The sequence below is a fragment of the Hypomesus transpacificus genome, chromosome 8, assembly GCF_021917145.1.
Source record: "Hypomesus transpacificus isolate Combined female chromosome 8, fHypTra1, whole genome shotgun sequence".
Classification (NCBI taxonomy): Eukaryota; Metazoa; Chordata; class Actinopteri; order Osmeriformes; family Osmeridae; genus Hypomesus; species Hypomesus transpacificus.
Genome location: NC_061067.1, coordinates 5,466,414 through 5,484,868, shown reverse-complemented (window position 1 = coordinate 5,484,868; position 18,455 = coordinate 5,466,414). Strand labels below are relative to the sequence as shown.

Below are 18,455 nucleotides of genomic sequence, written 5' to 3'. Positions count from 1 at the left end.
CATGTGCAGTAGTGAGGCCAGAATGCTTTTCCGCAGCGCGTGCGGGCTAGCGATCCACCAATCAAATTCGAAGAAGAAGAAGAAGAAAGCGCTTTGCATAAAAATTCTTAGGCTACCACAAATTGGACGCACATGGAATTTGAAGTGTTTGGTGTAGACGTCTAGTGTACAGACGCAGATATAAGAGCTCATTTCAAAATATGCTAGCTAGTTGTATTGGCATTCGTCTGCTAACATTAACTTAAGACTAGCATTGGTCATCCAGCACGACATAGCTTAACTAATACAGTACGTGGCTAGCGCCTCAAGAAGTTCAGAGAATGTCGGAGTTGGGCGTTGAGCAAAACTCAACTGATGAAAGCTTCAAGGCGGATATACCATCTAAAAGATTAGTTGTGTATGACTGTCGCATAGAGAGCAAGACATCGACAAAGAGAGTTGTAAACACAAATGGCTTGGACTTTAATGCTTTTCTACAGCATATCTCGAAGGTAAACAAACTGTCCGTTTCAAAACGACAATAATTAACCAGGCCCCAGTAGGGCTTGTGTTTTTGGAGGTAGAGATAACGCTTGACTTGCTCACGTGCATTCAGGATATCGTAGACAACAATACCTATGCCTTTACCCCGTAATGCACAGCTGACATTAATGAAAAGTAATTAACCATGTGACATATCTAGGCATCAACTAGAGCATCATATCCTAATGTTTTCACAGGAATTCGCCATCCCCACAAACGAAACATTTGTCTTGACGACAACTGATAGAGCAGGAATTAATGTTGAGAGATATGGTAAGTGTGCATACTGCCTACTGTAATTGTACAATGTGTAGATTTTTTTATTTCTGGTTCAGTCATCCAAACATACTAGATGTCATGCAATTTACACCACAGAAAGACTCAATGTAATGTGTAAATTTAGCAGATATTTTATTTTTCTTGTCAGTGTGGTTATTTTGACATCTCTTTCAGAGGAACTTCAAGATGGCAGTACACTCCACCTTTTGCAGAGAAATGATCAGGTTCTATATGTTGCAACTAAGGAACGCATCAATTTCCTGCCTCATTATGACACAATTGTCCAGAGTGGAATGTATGAGTATTATGCCAGTGAAGGTCAAAAGTCACTACGTAAGTTTCTCAAAGCAAACATGTATTCATAATCCTGTTTGTGAAAAGCTGGTGTAGTGTCTCATACACACTAGGATGTCATAAATGTTTGACTTTGTTTATTTCCTTAGCATATGCTTTTGCAGAGCTAATCGACAATTCACTGGCAGCAACATCTAGGATCACCGGAGTTAGGTCTATAGACATCCGTTTGGTTAGTCATGACTTCAGTTTTTCTCAACTTTCGATGGTCGTTCTGTGGTTTGCCTAACTCAAATATAGATGTGTTTTCAGTGTTGTATTGCTATCATTAAAAGTGATAGGTTATTATATCTCCGTAACAACAGCCTTCATTTTCCTCCAGATGTTTGATGATTCCCTAGGGAGACCAGCAGTGGTTGTTCTAGACAACGGCTGTGGTATGTCTTCCAAGCAGCTCAATAACTGGGCAGTGTACAGGCTGTCTAAGTTCACCAGGGAACACAGCAGCCTCTCCAGGTTGGTTCACTGCAAGATATATTTCATAAACCACAGCCCCAATGTATCATGGAACCACAAGGTTGTGTACCAATTGTTTGGATTACAAATTTGCATTGATCAAAATCCCCCCCCCCCCCCCCCCCCCCCAGTGATCATTCCCAGTATATCCGTCCTGAGGCTGTCCCTCGCAGTCTCAACAGTGATATATCCTACTTTGGAGTGGGAGGGAAACAAGCTGTGTTCTACATCGGACAGTCAACCAGGGTAGGTGGTAAACATGCCAGTGTAAAAATCCTGTCCCTGTTGCTTCGGATACGCGATCCATGGGGAAGTCTGTGTTGCAACTATATCTGATGTGTCTGGCAGATGATCACTAAGCCAGTGGGATGTCAAGATGTTCACGAGTTGGTCCTTTCCAAGGAGGAATTTGAAAGAAAGGAGAGAAACAAGGAAGAAATATACAGTGGTTTCATCCGAAACAGAAAGGTAAGGGAGACATCTTCATCCCACCAACAGGTCTGTTTTCATCGTTGTGGTCTAATGTCACCTGTCGGTCATTCAGGTGGGGGATTCCTCCCATGTGAAGGACGAGGAGGAGCGCTTCCTCCACGGCCTCATCGCAGAGGAGGTGGGAAAGGAGAGCTTCACAGCCGTGGTGGTGACTGGGGTCCAGCCTGAGCATATCACCCTTCTCAAGCAAGACTTCCACCTGTGGACCAGAGAGCTGGCGTGAGTTCACCCTCCCTCTGCCAGTCCTCCTTCCCTCACACAGCACCCCTATCAACCTGACAGGCTCCCATCCCTGTTACAGCTCCTGATGTATTTGTCATAAATCCCTGTTTCAGCCATCTATATCACTACTACATTCATGGCATCAATGGAAACGACATGAAATCCACCTATCGGAACTCTGATTGTGTCTCCAACATTGACATTCAGGTCAGATGGTTAACTGTTATTACTATTGCTGTTTCTTTCTTTTTTATTTCTTTCAATAATATGCTTTTTCTGTTCTTCTGACAGATGCTCGCATTTATCATTCTATATTTGTTTCCGTCCAATCAGATCTCCTTACTGGAGAAGATCCCCAAGATTCCCCGGGTGGTGAACCTCAGAGAGATCGATAACGACATGCAGACCCTCTACATCAACTCCACAGCAGACACGTTTGAGTTCAAGGCTTATGTCGAAAGCGACGGCACCGTGGAGGGCATTCTGAGATACCATCCCTTCCTTTATGATAAAGAGACCTACCCCGAAGATCCCTACGCCCTACCAGGTGAGGTCAAGGTCAAGAGGTCAAGGTCAAGAAGACTCACTGCTGATGTGTTTTGTGGAGATATTACTGTCTATGACACGGATATCAGTGAACACTAGCATGCTGAAGTCTGTTCCACTGTATCCTTCTCTTGTCATCAGCACCCATGGAGGAAGATGATGAGGACTGTGTCATCCTGAACCAGGCCCGGGGCAAAAGGCCCATATTTGAGTGCTTCTGGAATGGAAGACTTATACCATACACTACAGTATCAGAGTACGAACTGTTATGAGAAATATATTCAGGTTTTTTTGCACCCGTTTGTTTTCATTGATCAACCAATTGATAGGGTTGTCTGTGTGGCTCTGTGTGTTTTCTAGGTTTGACTGGTGTGCCCAGCCCAAGAAGGCATCGCCGGTGCCAGTGGAGTGTTACAGCCGGTTCTCCGGGGTTCTGTTCACCAACGACAGGTTCCAGGTCAGCACCAACAAGCTCACCTTCATGGACTTGGAACTGCAGCTCAAAGACAAGGAGACCTTCTTCACGCGTGTCGTCAACGGACAGGTAAACGCCTTCCTCCTACATCCTCCCAAAACAGACGCATAGAATTTTGACTTGAAATGTGTTTAATTCTTCCATGTTGTATTGATATTGATGCATGTATCAGGAGCAAAGAGTGAAGATCCAGAGAGAGTTCTCCCAGTGGCTGAAGACCTGCCACGAGAAGCTGGACAAGCAGGTGAAATTCTCCGGCTTCACGGGGATGACTGCACGCACTGACGTGGCCACTAAGAAGATGCAATATCCCTGGGCAACCTTCTCCTCCATCGAGTGGGAAGGCAAAACATACAAAGCCGGCCAATATGTGAGTACAAAACATGCGTCTTGTGTAGACAAGCTTGCACTCGAATAACAAATGTTAAGTGCACACTAGTTCATGTGGAGACCCAAAGTGTGGTGAAGTCTCATTGCTGTTTCCTCATGGCTTCTCTCCTGTTTCAGGTAAAGTCCCTGAGAACAATGCCCATCTTCTGCGGCTCTGTGGCTCAGTTCTTGCTGTTCGGAGATCACGACGGAGATGTCTACGCCACGGGGGGGCAGGTGCAGGTTATCATGGTGAGAGAGGAACATTCACATTGAGACTCTAAAGATTCTAAGAGTTACATAGTAGACTGTGAATGACTTTTATCTGTCTCCATAGGAACCTTCCAGCCTGTACGATGAGATCAAGATTATACCCATCTCCAAGCTGGACAGGAACGTGACAACTGCAGCGATTAAGAAAAGCATCGACGATGAACTGGCCAGGTGAGCTATCTTGGTGTCGATCCACATTAACCTAAGGACTTGCTGTCTCTTATTTGGTTCTTAAATCCAATGTCATCATGAAAGCTTTCTTGTTTATGCCCTGTTGTTTATGCCCCATTTCCTTGGTTACCCCTCCCCAGACTCCCAGACAAGGTGAAGGTCACGTGGCCTGAGAATAACCCCTGGGCCCAGAACGATGTGCGCCCTGCAGGGACCTTTTTAGGTACACTGGACTGCACTTTGCTCATGCTTCATACAGCTAGTTTCATTGTACAAAGCCACCATCGATATTCATATAACACTCTTGTAACCAGGCTAGACTCTTGAGGTTGAAAAGCACCCGATGAAGAGGTTGGCCCGCCCCAGCGCATTTTTGTAAAAGTGTTCCTTTTCCCCTCATTGAGTATCATCAATGTCAAACAGTGCTCACTGCATACTGTGTCATTAAAGGGCCCCTGCATGTGGATGTGCTGAACAAGAAGGGGGAGTCCATGTCACGGATGCCCTCGTCCTCTCAGAGCACCGCCAAGAAGCTTCTGATGGAGCTGAAGGTGGTCTGGCATGGTGAGTGCTCACTGCTGGACTGGGCCCAGTGTGGCACGCTGCTGAAGAGATGAAGCTTTCTGAAATGTCTCATTCCTCTTCTTCACCTGCAGGTCCTAAAGGAGATGTAGAAACCAACTCTCACATCGCCCAGCATTCTGGAAAGTGGGCATTCTGGTTCAAAACTATGGGTACTTTGTTTTGATAACTCACTCACAAGCAGAGCAATGAACATGCGGTAAAAAAAAGTAATCCCAATGTATTTTCAATATTTATTCCCGAGGCTTATTTGCAGCCATGTTTGACTCTGTCTTGTTCAAACTTTACAGAGAACCTAAACAAGCGAGGGAAGTACACGTTATACCTCAACACTGTTCTCAATGAGAGCAATGCCACGGTCTTTGGTGGGAAGCAGCTGCCAAGCCACAAACTGCATTTCTCCATCACAGGTAACACTAACTGTGATATCACAAAGTAGTGGTGAGGAACTCCTTATAAATACACCTAAGTGTATCAACGACTAATCAAGTCTCTCCCCCCTCACCTCCCTGAACGTCATCTGTTCCACCCCAGAGGGCAGTGCAGAGAGGTTTCTGCTTGGTGCAGTGACCACTCCTGTCCACATAGGGGAGCCCTTTGACCTTCCTGTGGAGGTGGTGGATGGATACGGACACCCAACTCGGCCCCCTGCAGACAGCAAACCCGTCTTGGAATGTCGGTAGGTTGTTCACTAAATGACAAGGATTATCAACAATGTCCCATTAAAGTGCTTAATTACAGCTGTTGTACTTAACCATATTGTGTATGATTAAATGATTATAGTCCTCGGCTCTACTGGTGGTGGTGAATATCCTGTGGTGCCAGATGTGTTTAGCATCTTTTCAGCTGCTAGTTGCTGTCTTTCAGTGGTCTAGTAGTGAGTTATGAAGGTACAGCTATGATCGGGACCAAATTCACCATCAAAGGTGTCACAGCCTGTGGGAAAGTGCAGAACTTTCAACGCAAGGTCAGAGATGCCTCACACTGTGTGTAGCCATATTAACCCCCTAAAGTGAATGCTCTTGAAATAATGCCTGTTTCATGTGGTGTTTTTCTCCCTCAGACATTTGATATAAAAGTGGTCTTGCCTGGGCTCCAACAGGATTCCCAGACTTTCAAAATCAGTCTTCTCCCAGGTAAGACCTGCTTTTGATCTCTCTACACTGAATGTTCAGGTTCTCTCACCCACACTCCCCAATTCCACTTGTTTATTTGGTAAACATTAAACAGGCTGTTGGCATTCTGAGTTATTGTACCCTTCAGACATAATAAACACTTGGGTGCTCCCAGCTGATATATGACAGTCACCTCAGCCTGGGGGGTCTACGAGAGGAGAAACATCCCGTCTTCCTGTCTCAGGGGGAGGGGGAGGGGGAGGGGGGGCTTACAAAAGCCTTTAGTGAAGTGTTAGTGACAGACTAGCAGATGCTGTACAGCTGGGGCTTGAACTGGCAGCTAAAAGACAACATAGGATAGGGGAAAAACTGACCGCTCAACGTGACCTAAACAGCGTTTAATCAACCGCATCTCTGAAATGTTGTTCTGCCCCGTGTACACAGGAAGTACTAACGGCTACATAATAGTGGTACTTTTGTCAGGTTTCTGCTGAACTGCGTGATTTTTACATGTCCCCAGGTATCCCACATTCCATCAGGGTTACACCAAAGGATCAGCCTATCACAGTTGAGAACGGGACACCTGTTGTCTTTGACATTGAAGTCTATGACAAATCAGGGAACGTCACTACCCACCCAAAGCTGATCGTTCGCTGCCAGGTAAAGTAGACCAGACATGTCACAGCTAGTCCAGCGCTTCCTGCACATCGCATCCATTCTGACCTACTGATTTCTCCATTTTAAACAAACAAATTAGCTTTTATTATAGAATTCCTCTATTAAAATAAAGGTTACCACCAATGTTCCCTCTAAGCTGCAGACCAGTTGAAAGACCCGCGCACTAGATTTCAGACCGCGCACAAAATAAAATCTATTTTATTATTATTTTATAAAACCAATAAATGTTAAGTTGATCGGCCAAATGCCGAAGCCCACTTCATACATTTCAATGTCACTCTAGACTACACGCAAGCTTTTAACATGACGGCCTGGTGCTCTGCTCAAGCTTTGACTGTAAGGAAAATCAGGAAATCAGTTACCTTTTACAGGTGCCCCAAAAAAGGGGCAGTTTACATTTAAACACGAATGGCTTGATGAAATCGTTCAAACGGACACAAGCGATGGTCCAGGTAGGCTGGTGAAGCTTTCTGATATATTTAGCTACGAAGAAGCTAGCGGAGTTCTCTGCAAACTTTGCTCATAGTACTGAGGTTAGCTCAGACAGATTTGGTCAGTGCAGAATTTTTTTTGAGGGAACATTGGTTACCACTTCTGAAAGCATCAGGTTCTTGTTAAGCCATTTATCATGTTGTCATACTTGGAACTTGCAGTTTAAGGGGTGTACTTCTGTCTGTGTACTTCTGTGTTACAGTCATTGGCAAACAGAAAAACATGGGACACTCAGAACATACATATTTTTCTGAGGGAAGTCATATACTAGGGAGAGGCTGTGTGACCCTCTGCCAAAGGCAGCAGTGTTTCAGACCGTGAGGATTGAGTAACTGTTGAAGTTGAGGGCTTGGCCTTGTGTCAGCTAACTTAAGGTTTTGTGGCCCCTCAGGGCCTCTGTCCATTCACCCCCCACATCAGTCAGTTCATTTTCTCATCTCATGGAATAATTAGGGCGCAGAGTCGATAAAACCAATTGGAGCATTTCTCACCAGAGGCAAGATCACACATCTGTGGACGATTGTTTTAACTTTAATCCAGGATTCATAAAACCGAGGCTTAAAACAGATGCTTACCAAACAAGATCCTGATTTATCATAAACAATTTTTTGGGTCAGACGTTTGAAACTGTTTCTGTAAAGGATTTGATGTCATTTATTATGGACAGCAGCTTCTCCAGATGCTCCTTTAAGACTGTTTCCCACCAGGCAGCCATACTGTTAGTCCAAGACTACGATCTTCTGTCACCTTTCTTTCTTCTATAATGACATAATTCAACATTCTGTTCTCAGCTGTGGATCCTCTCTACTGCCTAGTGAGATGAATACATTGCTGCATTGTCATCTGAATGGATGCCTGTGCTGTTTTTTGCCCAGTTACAAGGGGTTCCTGGCTCCACATTGGTGGCCGTAGACTGCAGTAACACTGGAGCCGGCCAGATAGTGACCAAGCCCATCACCCTGAAGGACATCAAGAAAGAGCAGATGGTCAAAGTGAAATTTGACGTGCCTGTAAGTCCCCAATGACGTCTCCTTGGTTAATCAGCCTTTTATGACACTAAAAAGTTCTGAGGTTTTTGGAAAACTTTCTTAAGCGCTCTTTGTTCATTTGGAGGGTAAAGTCAGTGTGTGTCTGTGTCTCTCCACCCGTGTCTGTCCTGTCAGAGTCAGAAGGGCGTGGTGGCCTTGCTGCGGGAGCTGAAGGTGGTCCCCAGCAAGCGTGTGTCCAGGCTGGAGGTGTACCGCCAGGAGGACGGGGAGGACACCACGGTGCTGAAGGACAAAGAGAAGGTGGACTGGGCCGTTGGGGACACCCTGGACAACCTGTGCTACAGGCTGTCTGACGAGGGGGGCAGGACAGTCACTCTGTCAGAGGAACTGGCCCTCAAGGTCAAGGTAGGGATACCGGTCCGCCTCACTAACTTCTACTGATGCAGAGTGGGTTTGGAGGAAACTGGAGTGGTTTAGGGTAGTGCCCTTTGGGCTTGGTGTTTACTCAGTTTTCTCTGCCTGTGTGACAGGTGAACTGGACGGCAGACTTGAATGTTGAGGAGCTGGTTCAGGGGAAGCTGCCCCACATCCAGGTTCCCACCCTGGTACAGGACGAGCACTACTACCAGGTCTCTTACCAGGACCTCAACTCCACTGTCGACACCTCCTTCATCATAGTGTAAGCTGATTGGTTGATTGCATGCCCGCTTGACTGACTCAATTCACTGTGAATGTATATATGCTGCTTGAAATCATGACTACATAGTTTGAAAAGGAAGCCTTGGGGAGAACAGTCTCTCAAAAATTCTTCTCACTTGAACATGCGTACACATGCCTCGGGATCAGCTGTTAGTGGATGTGTCTGCGTTGTGTTGTAGGCCCCACCCTGATGAGCCCAGGACCATGAAGGTTACCATGAGAGACAGCTCTGTGAGGATGGGCGAGGCTCTACCTGGAAATATCTGTGAGCCTGAACCCACATGCTCAGCAGCAAATCACAGAGCAGTTTACTGTCCCCTCCTCAACTGTTATATCACTAGAACTAATGTTACTTATTGTTGTCGTTGTTATTATCGTCAACTGTTGTATAACGGTGCAATTTCAGCTCAAGGATCAATAATATGTGTATTATTTTAAGTGAAGACTTGGTTAGTTGCCAGAATTGAAAGCGGTTGATTCCTCTCCCAGACTTGGAGCTGACGGACCAGTACGGGAACAAAACTCTGTCTCTGCCCCCGAACGGCCTGGACGAGGTCAGCGCAAAGGGAGAGGGTCTGGACGAGGCGTCGCTGGTGTTCACCTGGCAGGTGACAACCTTGAATCGAACACTCTTTAGACTCTCAGTATATACAGGATCGGGGTTACAGAAACCTCAGCAAAATAGACAATCTAGACTCGACCTCAGCTGTATATGATGTGTCACAAGCTTTCCAGCAATGTGGCCTGGAGTTTATACTTAGACCAGTCAAGTTGCCCCTCTTAACACTTGTTCTGCTGCACTGCGTCCAGGAGAGCCGACACGCCATGGTGGTGACGGGCTTGCGCTTCTCCCCAGGGATGCCCGGCCCCCGGGAGGTCAGCTTCAGCTGGGGGGGCTTCACGGAGCTCGTGAGGGTCAACTTGGCCGCCGGCCAGCCTGCCCAGTTCAGACTGGTGGACGGCCCTAAGGAGGTGAGTATGGAGACTCCATGAAGTGCAAAGCCTTTGGCATAACAAGGTTTAAACCAATAACCTCTAACCCACTGGTTTATACTCCTATCTGGAGCCATTTCTGAAGATGAAAATTGTAACAAACAAATGATGTCCTACTGAAATACAGTTTAAATGTACATATTTGAAAGAAGAAGAAGAAGTTGTGAGTTTCCAGTACTGCACCCCAGTCTTAACTGTCAGCCCTCTGCTGTGCTTGTTGTGCTCAGCCCCTGCAGGTGTTTAATGAGCAGAGCATCGCAAAGTCCTTCATCCTGCAAATGTGTGATGAGTGGGGGAATCCCTCCCCAGGACAGAAGGTGGTTGTAATGATGAAGTCCCCCAACAGCTCCCTGAAGGTCAGCTCCACCAACCAGACTACATGTAGACAGACTGGAAATGCTGCTGTTGCTAGGAGATATGAACCCACAACGATGACCATTTTGACCAAGGTTTATTATTTATTTATTTTTTTCAGCTAAGATTGTCTGCTGCCTCCCAGCCAGTTGACTTGGAGGGCAGAGCCACTTTCATAGTGGACAACCTGAGCGGCCCTAAGTGAGTGAACCCTCATCTTGATCCAGAGCCTCAACTATTCTACAGATTGTTCACAATTGGCAACAGAACAACTTTTCCGGACACTAACTTGCCGTTGCCCTGCTGTAGAGAAGTGTTCCATCCCCTGTGTGTTCCTCCAGGGGGGAGTACCAGCTGGAGTTCCGGGGTTCCTTCAACAGGAAGCCCATCCCTGGCCCGTCAGTCACCATCGTCATCGTCCCAAGCCCCAACAAGCCTGTCAGACTGGCCGTGGAGTACGACAGCAAGGCTGTGTTTGCTGCTGGAGGCACGCTTCCAGGTCTGCACCTCTCTCTGGGTCGCTCTCACTGTTGGAGCCTGTCCATGTCTGTGCTGCTAGCTGTTTTCATCTGTCTGTCTGTGGATCCACATGCATGTCCCTTTCCCTCTGCTGTCTCTCTTACAGGCTCTTTGTCTGTCTTCTTTTGTTTCTGCCTTTCTCTCTGTTGGTCTGCTTATCTTTGTCTGTCGGTTTCTGCTCGCGTGTGTGTGGCTCCACCTCTCCTGCGTCTGGATGCAGGCCTGTGTGTTTGTGTGACCCGTGTGTGTCAGCTGACTGACCGCCGGCTGCCCCTCTCCAGTGTTCACCGTGTCGGTGATGGCGGAGGATGACAGCCCCATGAGGAAGCTGAACCCTGCGTCTCTGTCCATGCTGATGTGGAGGGGCGGGGCTTCCGCCTCCAAACTCCCGCCTAAAGCGGTGAGTCCCACATTCATTTACATTTAGTCATTTAGCAGACGCTCTTATCCAAAGCGGCTTACAGTAAGTACGGGGACATTCTCCCCGAGGCAAGTAGGGTGAAGTGCCTTGCCCAAGGACACAACGTCATTTGGCACGGCCGGGAATTGAACCAACAACTTTCTGATTAATAGCCCGACTCCCTAACCGCTCAGCCACCTGACCCCCCTCACATGCACCACCTCACATTCAGCCCTGCATCACCTGCTGACCACAGAGACCATACTAAACTCAAAGCTTGTTTGAAGGATCAACATCAGTATGATGCAGAGTGATGGCTCTGCAAGGTCGATGTGATGTGTGTTAAAGGGATGCTTTTCTCCTCCCTCTGAAGGCCTCTCAGCTCAAGTGCAGCAAACCCATGGGGGATGAGAAGGATGACTGTTTTTACTTCAGGTACACCGAGCAATCACGTTTTTGCATTTCTATTAAAAGTGGATGTCTTTCCAAACTGATTTGTCTCTTGATTTGATTGTTGGTTGGAAATGTGTTTGTTACTTTCCACCCATTAGAGACAAAGTCATCCCGGACCATGTGGGAGATTACACGGTGCAGTTTGCCCTGTGTGTGGACATGTCCAAAGGCCTGTGGAGCCAGCAGGTGGGTCAAACCAAACCAAGCCTGGCTTGGCTGGGACCTCCACACACCCCTTAACAAGACTTGTAATGAAACACAAAAGCTTGGATGTGGTTGTCTAACGGGTCTCTCCAGCATCTTACTCAGAGGCTGTCGGCTTTGAAGGGTCATGATTTTGGTTTCAGTCCTAGAACCACACATCATTCATTGTTGTTGTTTTTTCACTTAGTATGTCATAAACGTGGTGGCTAACGAACCTTTCAAGCTGGCCCCAGACTCACAGCCACCAACCCCAGTCATCTCCAACAATGACATCATCGCCAGCCGGACCCTGGTGGAGGATATGACTCTGAGGATAATGGTGAGATGGCTTCCTCTTGGAGGGGTGGCCATGAATCACTCAATACGACCATCTAGCTAGCCCACGCCAGACAGTACATTAGACACGATGTAGACCCATGGAGTTTAAATCTGGCACTTTCAATTGTAAACATTCATCATAGAGATTGAATATCAATAGCATTGTCTCTTACCATCTTTTAGTACCGCTACTTTTGATATTACATCCATATAGGGTGTTTATAATAACAATTCAGTAAGACAATATTTAGTTAAGTGTGTGTGCGCCGCTCATCCCTGCAGGACATGTATAACAACCCGGCAGGCGCGGGGCTGCAGGGGAAGGTGGTGGTCACCATGAGGAGCTCCAGCAGCTCAGCCACTCTGCCCGTGTTTGACAGCAACAAGAAGAGCCTGCAAGTGCCCCTGTCTGAGGGCCAGGCCCGCATCACTGTGAGTCTAGCACTGTCTGAGGGCCAGGCCCGCATCACTGTGAGTCTAGCACTGTCTGAGGGTCAGGCCCGCATCACTGTGAGTCTAGCACTGTCTGAGGGCCAGGCCCGCATCACTGTGAGTCTTAGCACTGTCTGAGGGCCAGGCCCGCATCACTGAGGCTTAGCACTGTCTGAGGGCCAGGCCCGCATCACTGAGTCTTAGCACTGTCTGAGGGCCAGGCCCGTATCACTGTGAGTCTTAGCACTGTCTGAGGGCCAGGCCCGCATCACTGTGAGTCTAGCACTGTCTGAGGGCCAGGCCCGCATCACTGAGTCTTAACACTGTCTGAGGCTTCCTTCTACAGCCTTAGTCCGTACTAGGGTATAATAGGCGTATCATTTGTAATTGTTTGACCATGCTGCTGGTTTGCTTCTTGTTTTGTTAGCATAGACAACACACATTTCAATCTGTCTGAAAGTGTGCATGAAAGGATTTTCTCGTCTCGGTAGAACCTGGCGATCATGATAAACAGCCCTGGTGATGACGGACAGGAGTACACCCTGTTATTCAAACCCTCCATCTCGGGGTTCAGCTCCAAGAAGCAGCTGGCTGCCTTCGAACTGCCCTTCCGCTTCTACAACGGTGAGGAGGGGGGGCACACAGGGGGTTCTCACAGGGCTGCATCTTCACACTTCCCTTTTGACAGTTGAAGATAGCTCTGATGATCGTTTTGGCCTTCTTCCTGCAGACGTCGAGAACCAGAAGCAGATGTCGGAGCTGACCAAAAAGAAAGACCAGCTCTCCCAGACCATCGACATCTACAAGAGCTTGTTTGACACCAACAGACAGCTCGTCACTGAGCTTAACAGTAAGGCTGTTGTTCTGGTTACCTCCTGAGTTCCAATGAAAACATCATCCATCCACATGAGTTTCGAATGTGGTTGTCTCGTTTCGATTTTCAGACCAGGTCAAAGACGTCACCAACAAAGAGACCCTTCTGAAATCCCAGTTACGGAGACAAAGTCTAAACGTAGCCAAGTTATCATCTGTGAGTACATTTCATACATTGCTATTAATTTACACTTTAATCCAAAGTAACTTGCTATTAATTTACACTTTAATCCAAAGTAACTTGCATGAAGTGCATATAATAAGTGCAGCAGATCATTTAAGACTAGAAGTGCACTGTAATACAGTGTTGGCAAGCATGAACAAGGCGTAAAAAGAGGATTGGATGATGGGTCTGAATTAGCTTCCATGCACGTAGATTTCAGAGATTGACGCAGCCATCCGTGAGAGCTCGGCGGAGGCAGAGCGGGTCAGCCGGCAGCCCAGGAGAACATGCTCCATGCCTGATCCCTACAAGGGCAGCCAGGACGTCCTGGGAAAAGTAGGCTCACCAAAACCACCCCTGCTGACTACCTGCTGCTCTGCTGAATAAGGAGCCTCAGGGACTGCCTGTTAGACTACACCATTGTGCATTAGTTATCAAACCAAGATGCAGAAACTTGTTTTCTCATTTAAGAGTGAGGGGTTTGTCTGCTGGTTTCTGTGAGTGTTCATGGCAGTGATTCCTGCAGATCGCCCACCTGGCGCTGGTGGTGGATGACGATGCCGCCACGGTCATATCCTGGCATCTCCTAGGAGACATGGACTGCGTGGTCACCAAGACGACAGTTGCGGCGCGGAAGATCTACGATGACACCCAGGGGAGGCAGCAGGTCTTGCCTTTGGACACAGTTTTCTGGAGAAGCATCCAGAAGTAAATACGCATATGTGTCTCAGCAGTCCTGTGCAATGTAGTGTGGTAAATGCTGCTGAATGGGTTTGATGGGTGTGTGTGATTTCTTTCACTACAGACCCTTACCCCACCTGCGAAACGGTAAAACCAGCTTTCAACCCACTGGAAACCCTGTGTTTGCCAAAGATCTTCTCATCTTCCAAGAGAATTCTGAAAGCTGCCAGATGGGTGAGTCTCTAAGGGTCTGAAGCACACACAAGCCCCCCCTCTCCGCTCATTAACCGGGACTACTCAGACACTACATAAGTGTGGTAGGCCATGGCTCCTGAGCAGTTCCAGAGGCTTCGCTGTGTCTTGGAAGAGGGGGGGGGGGGGGGGGGGGGGGGGGGTGGACGAGACTCCACGTCAGTGTTGTAAGGTCTGTGTGTGTTTGTTGTTGTTAGAGTAGTCCCCCGCCCCTCCCCCTCTGTCCAGCTCTTTCCTGGTCCCAGTGGTGGTGAGAGAATGGGGGCTTGAGGGGAAACATTTCCAGAAGGAACCCCAGCCTCTGGGGGGGGGGGGGGTAAAAACCGTACTTTCGCTATGAAAACCAATTAGATATAATGCATCAGGGGGTAGATTTTCGCAATGTGTTCCATTTCCACTTTGTAGTTATTTTATTTGAGTTCTGACAAATGGAAGTAGAGTGATTATTTTATATATTTTTTACAATTTCGAGATTTAAGGCTGATGTCACAAAGGGATTCCTGTAAATAGACCCACACCCTGTCATCAGCAGTTGTTCTACTAACTACGAATACAACACAAAGAATATATGGCTTGGAGCTTCCACACAAAACACCCAAGAGTTCGAATGAGTTTATTTTTTGTCTGTAGAAGTAACTGTGATGTCATTTTCCTCTGGGCTGCCTTATCAGGATTGGAGTTTGATATAAAGATGAGTCACGAATAGTAAACGCTGGAAAGTGAACAAGGGCTTTTTACGTCTGGCATTGATTTAGTGAGGAAGTACACAAAACCCCTTTGTACCAGCATCCCCCCCTGCTCTTTCTCTGACGTCCCCCAACCCTCTCTCGCAGTGTTTGGCAGCCTCCTGGGAGATACCATTTTGGTGGACGACCTTGACTCTGCTAACCACTACAGGAAAGGGGTGAGTCAGGCTGGGAGTTGCATGGCCTCTATCAAACATTCTGCAGCACTACAGACTAAGTTGTGTTTCTAGTTTAAAACCGCCGTATGCCACTGTTGTTGGGGATCAGAGGATTAAATTAATCAAAACGTTCTGCGGGAGAACAGTGTTCTAAGTGTGTGTGTGTTCTGTGTAGGTGGTCCAGAGCCAGGTCCCTTGCCCCACTCTCCTGACCAGAAAGGGAGAGAGGATCCGTGCAAACGGCAAGTTTGGGGGTTTGCAGAACAAAGCCCCCCCCCTTGAACGGATGCGCTCCCAGGTGTTTGGTGCACCCCTGCCCCAGCAGTACCACACCCTCATGGGGCAGATAGGTGAGCCAGGCTGGTGAACTGGATGGTAGATTGCAGAGAGGTGACATCACACATAGCATATCTGTAATATAGAGATGATGATGAAGAAACCCTTTATTAATGTGACATCACATCCTGGAATCTACCTGGGTTGTGATTTGACGTGACTGTTTCAATGTTGCTTTACATTGATTCTCTGTTCATGGGATTGTTGTTCATGGGATTGTTTTTGTTGTCAATAGATTTGCTCCAACAGAGCAAGATGACCATGCAGAAGAGCATGCAGGTGAAGATGGAGTTTGAGAACCACTTGCAGTACCTGAAATCTCCTGAGATGGTGAAGAAGGAGGAGGAGATGGCAGAACAGGAGAAGCAGCTCAGAGACATTGAAAAGACTCTCGGTGCGTTCACAGTGTCAATCATTACATATAATTATAAACCCCATCATGGAAACTTTTTGATGTGTTTTTCTTTCTCTTCACAGCCAGCACCCCAGTGCGACCACCGCCAACTTCTGCTGTGAAGAGGAGGATAGAGGAGGTTGATGAACTGTCTGATATCATTATCAAAAGAACAAGGTCATCAAAAAGGGATTTATATTAGTAATGTTTTGTTTTTTGTTTTTTTTTGGCAGCATTGTGAGATATACACTTTTATTACACAATTATTTTTATTAAAATTCATGTAAATAGTTTGTATAGATAAAAACACAGTAAGTGTGCACAAGTCAACATTGAAACATTGTGCATTTTATTTCTTTTTTGTTATTTAAAACTGCTTCCTTACCTGTGTGTGTCACAAAATAGAGCAGCAGTCAAAATGTCCATCTGTTTGTATAAAAGTAAGAAAAAACGATATTGCTCTTTTTTCAAAATTACATGAATACTATGTTCTATATATTTTATAACCTACATTACTTATCAATGCAACCAAACTGTTTTTTATAAACTATAAAAAAAATCTGCTTTGTTAACACCTGTACATAACATGAGATGACGCAGTGATGTTCACTTTTGCAACGCCCAGCATTTTCATATGCTTTTAAGTTGATAGTAGGTTGAAAGAAAATCTCAATAAAGTACAGCGACATCTTTGTCCAGTAGACAGGCAATCCTGTTTCGTTTTTCGGAGAGCTATATCACCGGTCATCTGCGTGAATGTCTACCTGTTTATTAGCAGTTAAAGATACTGCCAGCGTGAGGAGTGATTTTTGTTTACCCCAGATGTTTTATATTAGTCACCAAATGCATTTGCCTACTTCGTACTGAAGTTTGTAACGTCCTCTGGATAGTGCTGAAGCAAATGAGTACATCTGTATAGTTGTTCTTCTTGCTACGCTGCTTGTAAGGGAGCGCATTTCTCTTTCGGAGGGTTCAAAAACTTCAACGTCACATTGCGTGGGGCGCAGGCAACCCCCTGGATAACATTTAACAGACATCTGCCGTGCGCGCTCCAAGACAGCTACTACAACTCTGAACTTCATTTCCACAATTTGGGGACCGTTTCTTAATTTTGAAGTTTTTTATTTTATACACAATGGAGAGCAAAACCTTGACACTGAAAAGAGTGATATTTTATATCACACTCACTTTGCCATTGATAAACGGAACACCATCTAGATACATGTTTCACGGCAGCGTGCATTCTGGCTCCGAACATAGGCAGAGACATAAGTAAGTACACTTTTAATCAATAAAAGTTAATTAATCTGTTTTCTGGCTAAATCAAAGTAATCCTGTAAAGTAGGCTATATGTTTTGTTCTAACATTTGGATTGCATGATAAATTATAACCCAAATAGTCCAGAATATGCCTCTTCAATGAAAACTGTTTAAATATACAATATTATTTCCTTTGTATGATCATGAAATGTCCCTTTCTCTAGAAATTGGTGTGCGTATGTTGTGCATAAGAACGTGAGCTGTTCAGTAGTCGGAGGCACTGCAAGTTACGTGCAACCAGAGTTCTCTCCGTGCCCAATGCATCAGCAGAACTGTGCGCAACAAGTGATGTAAGTTTCCCAAGAACCAGCTGTGGGTGGAGGGTGACAATTTAATAGGTATTTAGAGCAGTGGTCGGGTTTTAGCTCTATATCGTTTCGACATTTGGCTGTTCTTCCATCATGATTCACTGGGACAAAACTGAAAGGAAAATGAGCTGTAAACCACACAGATCGACGGGGAGAGGAAGTGAGCAGGAATAGTGCTTTGATAGGTGCCAAGGGCTCACCACTATCTCTCTCCTTTGATTTACGTTCACATTTGTTGATCATCTGATTATTTTGTATGCCTATTTACAACCTGTTATCTCTTGGTGATTAGATGTCTATGATGGACAACAAGTGAATGTGATTATGAGGTTTTTTGATGTTCTCAGCAGAATGAAGACTGTTGAAGTCATGAAAAGTAGGCTCATTCTACAAATACACAATTATCAGTCAAAACTTGACTGAGTCATTTAGTAATGACAACGTTACTCCATACCCTGTGTCAGACATCTCACTATTTTCCAGTGTTCCTCTTGGTCCCACATTTGGAGGCAACTGTGAGATGTGTCTTGAAGTTATTTAGAAACAATGTGTAACTGGTTGTGAATGGTGGAAAATCTAAAACTGCTTGTCTTTGAATCAAAGTTTGACTAGCTTGCCCGTCTAGGGTTTTGTTGTCATAAACATATCTTTATTGTTGGGATACCAATGTTTACACAGCTCTGCTTAGAGAACTCACTGCCCAAGCATAGTTGCGGCACAGCAAAACAATGATCACATTGAGCCAAGAACGACCATTAAAAGTAGAAGCTTGCTGGACAATAATATTGTTTATTGTGGTGTTGTGATCATTTTTGCATAAAGGCTTGATTGTCTAGTT

The 18,455-nt window shown here is 46.0% G+C and overlaps 1 protein-coding gene across 1 annotated transcript; it reads left to right on the top strand.

Moving 5' to 3' along the window:
• Window positions 1–42: 42 nt before the first annotated feature.
• Window positions 43–16,713, top strand: smchd1 (structural maintenance of chromosomes flexible hinge domain containing 1). The gene is made up of 47 exons (XM_047023391.1): window positions 43–491; window positions 720–795; window positions 976–1,134; window positions 1,245–1,327; window positions 1,478–1,611; window positions 1,743–1,857; window positions 1,960–2,079; window positions 2,156–2,322; window positions 2,439–2,532; window positions 2,659–2,872; window positions 3,013–3,127; window positions 3,232–3,415; window positions 3,519–3,716; window positions 3,854–3,967; window positions 4,053–4,159; window positions 4,300–4,382; window positions 4,610–4,723; window positions 4,816–4,893; window positions 5,032–5,151; window positions 5,276–5,420; window positions 5,609–5,708; window positions 5,805–5,877; window positions 6,377–6,516; window positions 7,902–8,036; window positions 8,190–8,420; window positions 8,546–8,694; window positions 8,894–8,979; window positions 9,204–9,322; window positions 9,525–9,686; window positions 9,935–10,063; window positions 10,183–10,262; window positions 10,403–10,560; window positions 10,862–10,980; window positions 11,354–11,415; window positions 11,532–11,619; window positions 11,825–11,956; window positions 12,238–12,387; window positions 12,879–13,011; window positions 13,118–13,237; window positions 13,332–13,417; window positions 13,637–13,759; window positions 13,950–14,131; window positions 14,229–14,338; window positions 15,190–15,260; window positions 15,436–15,610; window positions 15,832–15,990; window positions 16,074–16,713. The coding sequence occupies exons 1-47, from the start codon at window positions 321–323 to the stop codon at window positions 16,190–16,192; spliced, it is 5,982 nt and encodes a 1,993-aa protein (XP_046879347.1). The 5' UTR covers window positions 43–320; the 3' UTR covers window positions 16,193–16,713.
• The last annotated feature ends 1,742 nt before the right edge of the window (window positions 16,714–18,455 follow it).